The sequence below is a fragment of the Syngnathus leptorhynchus genome, chromosome 3, assembly GCF_054491065.1.
Source record: "Syngnathus leptorhynchus isolate UIUO chromosome 3, UIUO_Slep, whole genome shotgun sequence".
Lineage (NCBI taxonomy): Eukaryota > Metazoa > Chordata > Actinopteri > Syngnathiformes > Syngnathidae > Syngnathus > Syngnathus leptorhynchus.
The window spans coordinates 13922912-13933141 of record NC_141197.1 but is presented as its reverse complement, the minus strand read 5'-3'; the positions used below and the strand labels follow the sequence as shown (position 1 = coordinate 13933141).

The window sequence follows — 10230 nt, the reverse complement described above, 5'->3', positions numbered from 1 at the left end:
AGATTTTTATTTATTTTTCTTTTTTTACTTGTCTGAGTACATTTATTTAGAACAAATGAAAACAGCCATTCTCAAAGTGTGGTGGAGAAAATATTATATTTTTTATGTCAAATTGTTTCACTCTTTGTGGTAAATTTCTCCTGTTTTGCTCTGTGAGTAAATTATACTTGGATCCAGAAAGATTTCAGAGAGTGAAAGTTTAGTATTGCCTTTTATACACTCACAATTGAAGCAGAACAACTGTAGACATTAAGAGGTTCACCCTTTTAATTAAAAGTGTCAATTAACAAATTGATTCTCTTCCACCTTAATCATTGAATAATAGTTTAGAGACGTTTTTTAACTTGATCATATTTGTTTTGTGCTTGTCAGTACACATTCCAAACTCTTTATCTCTTCTTCCTCCTCCCTCCCAGTATTGAAAGTATCTGGCAATTTAAGCCTTAATTTGGCCAAATTCTTTCTTGTGGTATTTCCTTTTATGCAGTTAGATAACATCTTGTTGATTTGAGAAGGTAAAAGTTTCCACCGAGGATGCTCGGTATTTATTTATTTATTTATTTTTAACTTGAGAACATTTTAGGAAACCGTGACGCAGTCAGAGGGTTGAGCTTAATCTGGGGAGTGTGTGTGTGTGTGTATGTTTGTGTGTGTCAGACATTTGAAGTCTGTCTCCAGACCTGGAAAGAAGTATTTTATTGTTGTGGCCTGAAACAGAGAATGGTTTGGGTCCTCTTCATCGCGACCTGCTGCCTCATTGGCCTACACGCAGAAGGTAATTTGGAATTTTTTGAGATGACACTGGAGGCTTTTATTTTTGACAGAAAATTTCAATTACCAGACACTTTGCTGGTATAAACCGACGTCCGTCCTCTTGCGAGCGTCCTGTAGCTGAAAAAACACAAGTGCCTCTTGCCTTTTTGAAATTTAGGAATATAATTGCCGTCCATTTCTGTGTTAAAAAAAAAACCTCAAAAAAATCAGCACGATTTCTGAATTTGATTCTCCTCTTATACAGGGTGGCCCTTTGCATTTGAAACATAAGAAATGTCAGTTTCTGCACTCATTTTTGAATTTTTCAAACATGCTCATGTTTCAGATACCCTAAAAAGACATACATTGACATATTTGGTTTCCTTTCACAGCCCACCATGTACATTGTAAAGCCATTACAGCATTTTCATTTTTTTTTTAAAGACTACTTGCAAAATCCTAATCATATTTTGGTGGTGGTTATTTTTGTGGATGATAGTTATACATGGATTAATTTATCAAAGTTATCCCAAACATTGTTTATTGTAATTCCGGACTTTATTATTCATTTTCTGCTCAGTTTGTGTTGGAACGTGGCTCTACCATTTGTGTTTACTAAGTTTTGGAAATAAATATGTGTGTGAAAGGCCGCTAAACTAAAAAGATAAAAGATTTTACTCTTCGGTTGTGGGTGTTCCAACATAAATTCTTCATCCAGGCATCTTCAGGAGATACATAATCATGACATGTTATGTTTTTGATCTCAACTCAAAGATTTTCCATATAGTACAGTCAGAAAAAAACAACTCCGTTTTGGCGTAATTGTGATGCTGCTTTTTATTAGTTAACAAAAGAGCTAATTTTCTTGATTTACTTCAAAAAATACAGACAAGCCACATTGTATTGAGAAAACACCATGTCGCCATAACTTCCTCCTACCTAATGTTTCTTTACCATGTTGCAGAGTAATGTTGTAATCTCGTAAAAATCTCCAAGTTGCATTCAGCAAAAATAAAAAATTGTACATCTAATCCTGTTTTTATTAGGAGCACCCAGAACTGCCGTGTATAAGTTTGTCAAGTGTAGGCCTGAGGGTGATCTTACCAACTGCGTGACTCAACAAAGTCCACAGATGGAGTGGAGTCCAGACCTGCCGACCAAACTTCCTCCTTCTAGTGCAGATTACCTGTAAGTAGTCAGAGGTTATTATTGCACAAAAACATTTGTAATTTGTGGTGACGTAGAACTGCAATGTGAGATCTTTGTGAAATTTTGGTGAACATTCAGTACAAGGTTAATGCTAATTCACTTCTAACACTCAATGAGAAACGCCATAAATTAGCTGATGAATAGCATCATCTACTGTTACAACACTAGGAGTTGCAACAAATGAATCATAAAGCAAAACTGTTGAGTTCCTTCTTCTTCTTTTATGAAACAGAGTTGTGATTGAATGCAAAATTGTGTCTGTGTGTCATTTCCCCTTTTGGATTTTTCTGAAATGACGCAGATAGCATCAGTTCATCACCTCAAAGGAAACGATGACACTAATAGTACATCAAATCACATTTCATCTAGCTGCTTCTATGTCGAAATCACTAAAGAGCAAGAGAATCTGTCATGGAAAATATATTTTAGTACATGGTCTATTTCGAGGTCAGCTATCGGGGGAAGATGGTAATGTGCGGTAAACAGGTTTCAGTCATTTCCAGTCAAATGTCATTTCTTACAAGATGTGTTTGTGACTTTCGTTTTCTTACTCGATGGGGCTTTTTTTTTTCTAAACACAAAACGACAGAACTCGCATTTGTTCGCTCGCCCTGAACAGGAAGCCAAAGGGAAGCATCGACAGGAAGTAGACTATGACGCAGGGTAGGCTGCCGTTTCTGGTCTATTGTCAAGTATGAGTGAATGCGGCACACTCCATCAAGTTGAGTTTGATTCAAGTGGCAGTTGAAAGTCTCGTCTTTGGAAATATGAAGAACAAGATCACACACAATTTGGATGACTTGCTGTATGAACAGTGTTGGGAAGGTTACTTTAAAAAAGTCATTATAGTTACTCACTACTTGATCCAAAAAGTAACTGCGTTAGGGTTTGAACTGAATTCAGTTATAATAAAAGTAAGTAGTTACCAGAGAACGTGACTATTTGCTTTACTGTAAAAGAAGTTGCTATATGTCCAAGAATTTGGATATGGAATTTGAACAAAAGTAAACATTTCAACAACATAAAGTGTGTTTAAACTCACATATCTGGTCGACATTCTGTACTTCAAGTATTTCCTTCAAAAGTACTTTCTACTTGTTTACTGCTAGTAGCTTTACTGAAGTTTTCGAAAGATGCTCCAGCCAAGTAAAACAATAAACAATGACTAATATGCTTCAAAAGGAAATGGAATTACCTTGAATATAAATTGGAACATAATCATGACTTCAATAAGTATTCTTGTGAAAGATGCGTTGTTTTGCTATTCATTTCTGCACGTGACGTAAAAATATATCTGTCATGAGGACACGTGATGAGTGAGAATCTAAATTCAACTATTGCTACTTTCGAATAGTTGATCAAACATTCTAAAAAGATCAAACTATCTGACATTTGACTGTCATTGTTTATTCCAGTGATGCCCAACCAGTGCCTGAGGAAGAAGGTTCAGCAAGCTTGAGTGAGTCCGTTGAGTTTGAACAACCTGAGGACGGTTCTGGTTATGAAGGTTCTGCTGGTCCATTCTGGATGGACTACACCTTGGATAGGAATATCGAACAGGAGATTGGCTCCGGCGAGTTCTTGACAGAGAAATACGGTGAGTGAATGGAATCTCTCTCCATCTGTGTATTTGACTCCAACTAATTTCTGACCTGTCTCCTTCTCGCTGACCGAGAAGACTCAGCGGTCTTCAGGCGGCTCCTCGGCAGTTCGTGGCAGGACCAAAACAAAGCTGCTGAACGGGAGGAGCTGGAGGACCCCTTGAAGTTGTAGAGTTGACAAACTGATCTTCTTTTCACACTTATGTCCAACTATAAATCCACCTGATGGCCACAAACATATTGATACTGCTTTTGACTGCAGCTGTGCTTTCTGTGAACAAAAAAAAGTATACATATTATCATTTCTGTTCGAATTAACATTTTTAAAAAGCTTGTTGAACCCATAACATATTCTTTAAGGCTTTAGTCACTTTAAATCTATACCCAGAAAGGATTGTGTAATACTTTGAAGGGAATTTCAGCTGCACAAGACTTGACATGATGATTGGCCAATCCCCTCAGGAAAAGATGGGCATTGAGTCATATTCAAAGTATGTATTTTGGGCATAACACTTTGCGTTTTAAAGCAAGATTAAATCTTAACAAGAGTTTGTATCATTGGTTGTCATATCTGCTCCCCCTATAATATATTAGCTATAGAGTTTGTATATTGTTTATATTGCTGAACTGGAGCCGATTTTGGGCGAGAGGATGGGTACACCCTGGACCGGTCGCCAATCAATCACAACACACATTTATGAGCAATTTAACAATTTGAATTAACCCTCACATTTTCACAATGTGGGAGGAAGTTTAAGTACAAGGTTGAAACCAAACCAGACAAAGGGAGAACATGTCATGCAAACCCCACACAGGAAGGCCTGGATGGATTTTTTTTATTTTTGTGTGTTGCCTTGCAAAAAGTCAAGAAATGCAAAAGTTTCCACCAACCGCTAACATTTCCCAACATAAGTAAGGTAAATACTATATAATAATATAGGTTGTTTAATAATAATTAAGTTTCTCATTATTTGATAAAACAAAAAGATATACTGTACAAAAAAATATTATTTTCCAATAAGTCAATTATTTAAATAGATAGATGATTATAAAGTTACAAATTAAAAATACATTTGACATTTTTTCAGAGAATAGTTTATGTAGTTAATGTAGTCTGTCTTTGACTGACCAGTGAACCAACACATAAACAAAAAGGTCAAAAGGCTTTTAACAAAAGACTGGTTAAAAAAAGAAAAGAAATGACATAAGTCATTCTTTATGGACTTCTCTTTATGACTGGATATGTGATCAAGCCGAAGACACAACACAGTGACGGCTAAAGTAGTTGTGAGATCCAGCTAGCTCAACTACTACAATGTAAATGATGCTTGCTTTAGGTGCTTCTTTTTAATCTAAAATTGATGCTTAGCTCCTTCATTTTTAGTTAAGATCCAGGAAGATACCGTCACATCATTGGAAGCAATACATTCGCCTGAACCTGCTGGACCGTAAGAAAATCTAAAAGCAAAAATTAAAGATAATTATCATTGAGTCAAAATAATGACCTGTCATTTTGTCCTTTTTTTTTTCCTCCAGAAAACATGAAAAATTGAACCAAGTAGCCTACTGCTTATATCATATTAATGATAAAAAGAGATTAATTTAATCTGCTCCAATTTTAGTAGACGTTTATCAAAGAAATATACAACTTTTGTCCAAATATGACTTAGGACATTATTTTAGGAAGGTGATATTAACCCATCTGAAAAGTTTCCAATTATCTACATGTCACATGGACCACAGCAAGCCACATCTTTCAAATTCTCTACTGGCCATGGGGAGGCCAAAAGTAAGTTCATCTTTTATTTGTGTGTATTTAAAAAAGAACAAATCAAAACAAAATAAAAAAAAATAAAACAAAAACTATGAGAGGGACCATCACATATATATTACTTTTTCAAAAATCTTTGAAACCAGAGATGTAAATGTATCAAGTATAATTTACGTGACAAAAAGATCATTGACAAAAATCATTGACTAAGTAGTCTGGTCCAGAATCACGTGAGCGTTTCTGCTACAACCCACGCACAGCCGCATGACACGCGTCACGTGACTGCCGGTCTCGAGTGCGCGACTCCCGGTTGACGTGCACGCGCACGGGCTACAACTGAGCGAGACTAGCCTGTTAGCTTCAACTGTACTTGACGGCCGAGATGGTGAGTGCGAAAACGACCACTTGGCTTTTTCTTTTTGTACCATATCAACAAGACTAATCAAAAAGAGTCGTAATGCTGCGTGGCTTGAGGGCGACTGTTTTGCATGTTTATTTATTTTATTTAATTTTTTTACCCACCCTGTTTTTAAAGCTGACAGGGAAGCTAGCAGTGTTAGTCGAGTTAGCAAAGTGAGAGGCCGCCTGTGGTGGATACATGTCTTGAAGTCACTTGGACTGCTCGTTAACTAAGTTAGTTGGATTGTGCACGTGTTCGCTAATGTCACTTGTGATGCTGTCAAGTTGCTTCGAATGTCATTATGACAGAAATGTACATGCACTCTGCAGTGCACGAGATATTAACTAACCCAAAGTGGGCGAATGTGCAACCTTAACCAAACCCTCTTGACTTAGTCTGTTGCAGTGTTGTTTATTTGTTTTGTTTTCTTCTACACTGCAAAATCTTTGATAACTGGTCTGATAGCTTTCGGAATAACCACGCCCCCTCCCACTCCACCCTGAGACTTTTGATTGTAGTCTCCTGACATCCTGGTGACACATTGTGACACATTTGTGTGAACTAAAAATGTATGATTTATTGTTATCTAGTCAGAAGTTTACAAGTTGTTAGTCGCATTTATTCCGTGATATCATCTGAAGAGTATTTGACATGACTTGCATGTTGAATTGTAAAGTAAGTTTAAATTTAACATATTGAAAGTCAGATGCAGCCTTTAGTGGCTAAAAGGTCAAATGAGAGTTACCGTTGACAAATCTGACTAATTAGGCCAAATATATATATGTAGTTTCTAGATTCATGTATAAAAAGCCAGTATGGTAAAGTATCATTGTTATTATTAAATCATTTGTGGCAATAAAAGTATTTTAGAAAACAAGATAAATATTCGCTTCAAGACTTTTCTCGTGCCAAGCCCCTGTCCATATGATGGCTGGCATTATGTGCACTTAGAGCCGACAAACGATGTGCTATAAAGCAGCCACCCTGATGTGCTATTGAAAAAGATGTGTTTTTGTTGCTTTATCATGTATACCTCCTATGATTGAGTCACTTACTGGTACTTTGTTTTGTCCTTGTGTCACCATATAACGTTTTGTGTTGTACTTTCAGAGTTTCCTGGGGGGTCTGTTCGGGCCGGTGTGTGAGATTGATATCCTGCTCAACGATGCGGAGAGCCGGAAGACGGCGGAACTCAAAACAGAAGATGGAAAGATGGAGAAACATTATATGTTCTATGACGGAGAATCTGTGTCTGGCAAGGTAACCTGATCTGACTTTTTCATTTTTTTTTTTATTGATCCTTGAATTATTCCTTACGTTATTGTAGTGAATGTAAACTCATTTAAATTTGGCCACTGCAAAATTGCTATCCACTGTAAATTGTAAATTTGACATTTTTGTGCCAACAAGCATAACTGAATCATCATCCCAAAAAAAACAATTTTTGTCCTGCAGGTGAATCTAACTGTGAAGCAGGGAGCAAAACGACTCGAGCACCAGGGCATCCGCATCGAGTTTGTCGGACAGATCGGTGAGCACGTTATGGTATTTTACTTGCTGAACTGAGAATTACACATTTGAAAGTTTTTCCACTAAATGTCCCCTGATAGTTTGTAATTAAAGACCATAATGTCCTCCTCTTGATTTCAGAGCTGTTTTCAGACAAAAGTAACACACACGAGTTTGTGGATCTGGTGAAAGAATTGGCATTGCCGGGAGAGCTCACCCAGAACAGAAGCTACGACTTTGAGTTCATGCAGGTGGAGAAGCCCTACGAGTCGTACATCGGCGCCAACGTCCGGCTAAGGTTGTCTCACGCCGCCGTTTTTCTCTATATTTTTTTTTTAAGCTAGGAAAATGTTTCTATATTTTTTTTTCCTCAGCTGTAATGATGTGATCAAACAAGAAGATGGTTAATGAAGCTTCCTCTCCTCGATGTTCATGTAGGTATTTTCTGAGGGTGACAATAGTCCGTCGGCTGTCGGATCTGGTGAAGGAGTATGAACTGATTGTCCACCAGCTAGCCACCTACCCGGATATCAACAACTCTATCAAGATGGAGGTCGGCATAGAAGACTGCCTTCACATTGAGTTTGAATACAATAAATCCAAGTAAGATAAGCGCCACCATGATTGCTCTTTGGTTATTTGGTTGAGCCATGAACAATATCTGTTTTGTTGCTAGGTACCATCTAAAGGATGTCATTGTTGGAAAGATCTATTTCTTACTGGTTAGGATCAAGATCCAACATATGGAGCTGCAGCTCATCAAGAAGGAGGTAACAGGCATAGGTGAGCATTCAAAGTTCATGTTCATGTTTTTTTGTTTTGGTGTGGCACTGGAAAAGTGAGAATAAAGTGACAGCCAAGACCTAAAGTTGTCTTGTCTTTCCTTTGACTGTCTTCTGTACATAATATTATCCTCAAAGGTCCCAGCACAACCACGGAGACGGATACGGTTGCAAAGTATGAGATCATGGATGGAGCCCCTGTGAAAGGAGAATCAATCCCCATCAGACTCTTTTTGGCAGGTAAGTTAAATTCCTCTTAACATTTGAATTCAAACAATCTGTTTGTGAATATAATGATGAGCTCAAACATATGAAGGCAGAATAGAAATGCTAGATGGCAACAGAATAGCATCCATTTTCCAGGTTTGTGATATACGAGCTTTTGCATTACGTTTGACCAGGGTACGACTTGACAGCCACCATGCGGGACGTCAACAAGAAGTTCTCTGTACGCTACTTCCTCAATCTGGTGTTAGTGGACGAAGAAGATAGAAGATACTTCAAGCAGCAGGTAAAAAAAAAAAAAAAAAAATCGTCAGCACAGCTTTTCCATTCGACACAAGTTCTCACTATTGGCAATGTGCCCGCAGGAGATTGTTTTGTGGAGGAAAGCCCCAGAGAAGATAAGAAAACGAAACTTCCACCAGCGTTACGAGTCCCCGGATTCCCAAACTCAGTCTGTTAATGTGGAGCAGCCCGAGATGTGAGAGCTAGAAATGAAAAGAACTAAAAACACACACAGACGCACGCACACATACATACTAACGGGACTCTTCACTCGAGAGCAGTCAGCAGTGTGACAGCTGCCCGCTTAAAGTGTATACACGAACGCGCACTTGATGACATCTCTCGTCACCTCAGCTTCAAACGTGAGCTCTCCTTCCCACCACACGCTTGTTTGGACACACAATCCGCTGAATGCCTGACGTCACGTCGACACGACGACAACAAAGACAACAACCGCTTGTAGCTTCTTTGCTAACAGGCTTTCATTTGCTTGCATCACCTAGTCGAGAACTATCCACTACTACGATAACGCTGGTGTTCTTATCTGATGGATCCTTTCTGACTGCTCTGTGACTTTTCAACCACCGTGACACTACAGCACTCTTGGTGAGCCATCTTATAGGGAGACACCGACACTAGTTAAATATCTTGTTCAAGTTAAAAAGAAAAGCTGCTCCCCAGAAATGTCACCTGTGTTCAGAGCTGAGAAACAAATGCCCATCATTGTTTTTTTTTTTTAAAATCCTGTAATTTGTTTCCAGTTTTTGAGTTTTCAGATTGTAGAGCAGCATGATCTTTCTGATAACGGTTCTTGATAGATGAATACATAACAATGTTTAAAAGTATTTCGATGGGGTTTCCACAGTTTGGTTTGATGTTTGGCGTTATGCCAGATCATCCACCATTTATAAAGTCCATTAGTAATTTCGGGGGCATTTTTTTGTCTGCATCTGCTCGCATCTAGACATACCTGGCAGTTTTATTTGCATGTTGGCTAAATGTTTTCAGTTAATCACATTCAATGTAATAATTCTACTCAAGTCAGCTGTCGCAAGCACTCTTCTATAAATCCACCACTATATTTCACTGTGATGCTTTCATTTCAATATTTGAACGGTCGTATGATGTCAGCAAACCCATTCGATGGGGAATTAGCCCGTAAGATCTGTGTTGCACAAAGGTGCTAAAATGTCCACTTTATCTGGTATGAGAAACTCAATTGCCATTTATATACTGTATTACATGTTTTAATTGGAACTATGCGTTTGTCTTCTCATGTGCAATGTCATGACTCCACACGTTTCATAAAGTTTGAAACACTCATGTCTACTGTTGAGCTTATGTTGCTACACTCAACAGTAAAATGTGAATTTTATTCCTAAATTTGGGAACTATATATCTGCAAGATATTTTTTTCTTGCTGCCATACTCCATTTGTTATTCCAATCTTGTTGGCTATCCTTTAAATACCTGCAAAAGTCAAGAAAACACTGTCCTCCATATGTGCATGGTATCTTTTCACAACAACAAACATATGAACAATGTGTATGTATGTACAGTATATACATTCAACCCTTACAAAAATAAAAATGAATAAAGCAAATTCATATTGCAATATATGGAGTCATTATACATAGTTTCAAAAGATTAATCAAACGCTTTTTAGATTATTACTTCTTTTTTTTTACCATGGGCTAC

The 10230-nt window shown here is 37.7% G+C and overlaps 2 protein-coding genes across 4 annotated transcripts; both read left to right on the top strand.

Annotated features, from left to right (window-relative positions):
* Positions 1 to 657: 657 nt before the first annotated feature.
* On the top strand, positions 658 to 4118 carry srgn (serglycin). Its single transcript, XM_085907812.1, has 4 exons — positions 658 to 775; positions 1800 to 1941; positions 3378 to 3559; positions 3641 to 4118. Exons 1-4 carry the CDS (start codon positions 721 to 723, stop codon positions 3733 to 3735), a joined length of 474 nt encoding a protein of 157 aa, XP_085763938.1. The 5' UTR covers positions 658 to 720; the 3' UTR covers positions 3736 to 4118.
* A 712-nt stretch (positions 4119 to 4830) lies between these two features.
* vps26a (VPS26, retromer complex component A) lies at positions 4831 to 10135 on the top strand. Of its 3 annotated transcripts, XM_085907810.1 has the most exons (10): positions 4831 to 5011; positions 5307 to 5352; positions 6845 to 6994; positions 7190 to 7265; positions 7385 to 7541; positions 7682 to 7846; positions 7920 to 8026; positions 8164 to 8265; positions 8427 to 8536; positions 8616 to 10135. In XM_085907810.1, the coding sequence occupies exons 2-10, from the start codon at positions 5338 to 5340 to the stop codon at positions 8730 to 8732; spliced, it is 999 nt and encodes a 332-aa protein (XP_085763936.1). In that variant the 5' UTR covers positions 4831 to 5011; positions 5307 to 5337; the 3' UTR covers positions 8733 to 10135. The 3 variants fall into 3 exon arrangements, with proteins under 3 accessions (XP_085763936.1, XP_085763935.1, XP_085763937.1); XM_085907809.1 differs by having other exon boundaries at positions 4832 to 5352; XM_085907811.1 differs by lacking the exons at positions 4831 to 5011; positions 5307 to 5352 and adding an exon at positions 5551 to 5719.
* The last annotated feature ends 95 nt before the right edge of the window (positions 10136 to 10230 follow it).

Excerpts from the sequence above, each read along its gene's own strand:
- srgn (XM_085907812.1), top strand. The coding sequence starts at position 721 with ATGGTTTGGGTCCTCTTCATCGCGACCTGCTGCCTCATTGGCCTACAC. Across the intron at positions 776-1,799 it reads CATTGGCCTACACGCAGAAG|GAGCACCCAGAACTGCCGTG; the intron begins GTAATTTGGAAT and ends TGTTTTTATTAG. Across the intron at positions 1,942-3,377 it reads CCTTCTAGTGCAGATTACCT|TGATGCCCAACCAGTGCCTG; the intron begins GTAAGTAGTCAG and ends TGTTTATTCCAG.
- vps26a (XM_085907809.1), top strand. The coding sequence starts at position 5,296 with ATGGACCACAGCAAGCCACATCTTTCAAATTCTCTACTGGCCATGGGG. Across the intron at positions 7,266-7,384 it reads CGAGTTTGTCGGACAGATCG|AGCTGTTTTCAGACAAAAGT; the intron begins GTGAGCACGTTA and ends TCTTGATTTCAG. Across the intron at positions 8,266-8,426 it reads CATCAGACTCTTTTTGGCAG|GGTACGACTTGACAGCCACC; the intron begins GTAAGTTAAATT and ends ACGTTTGACCAG.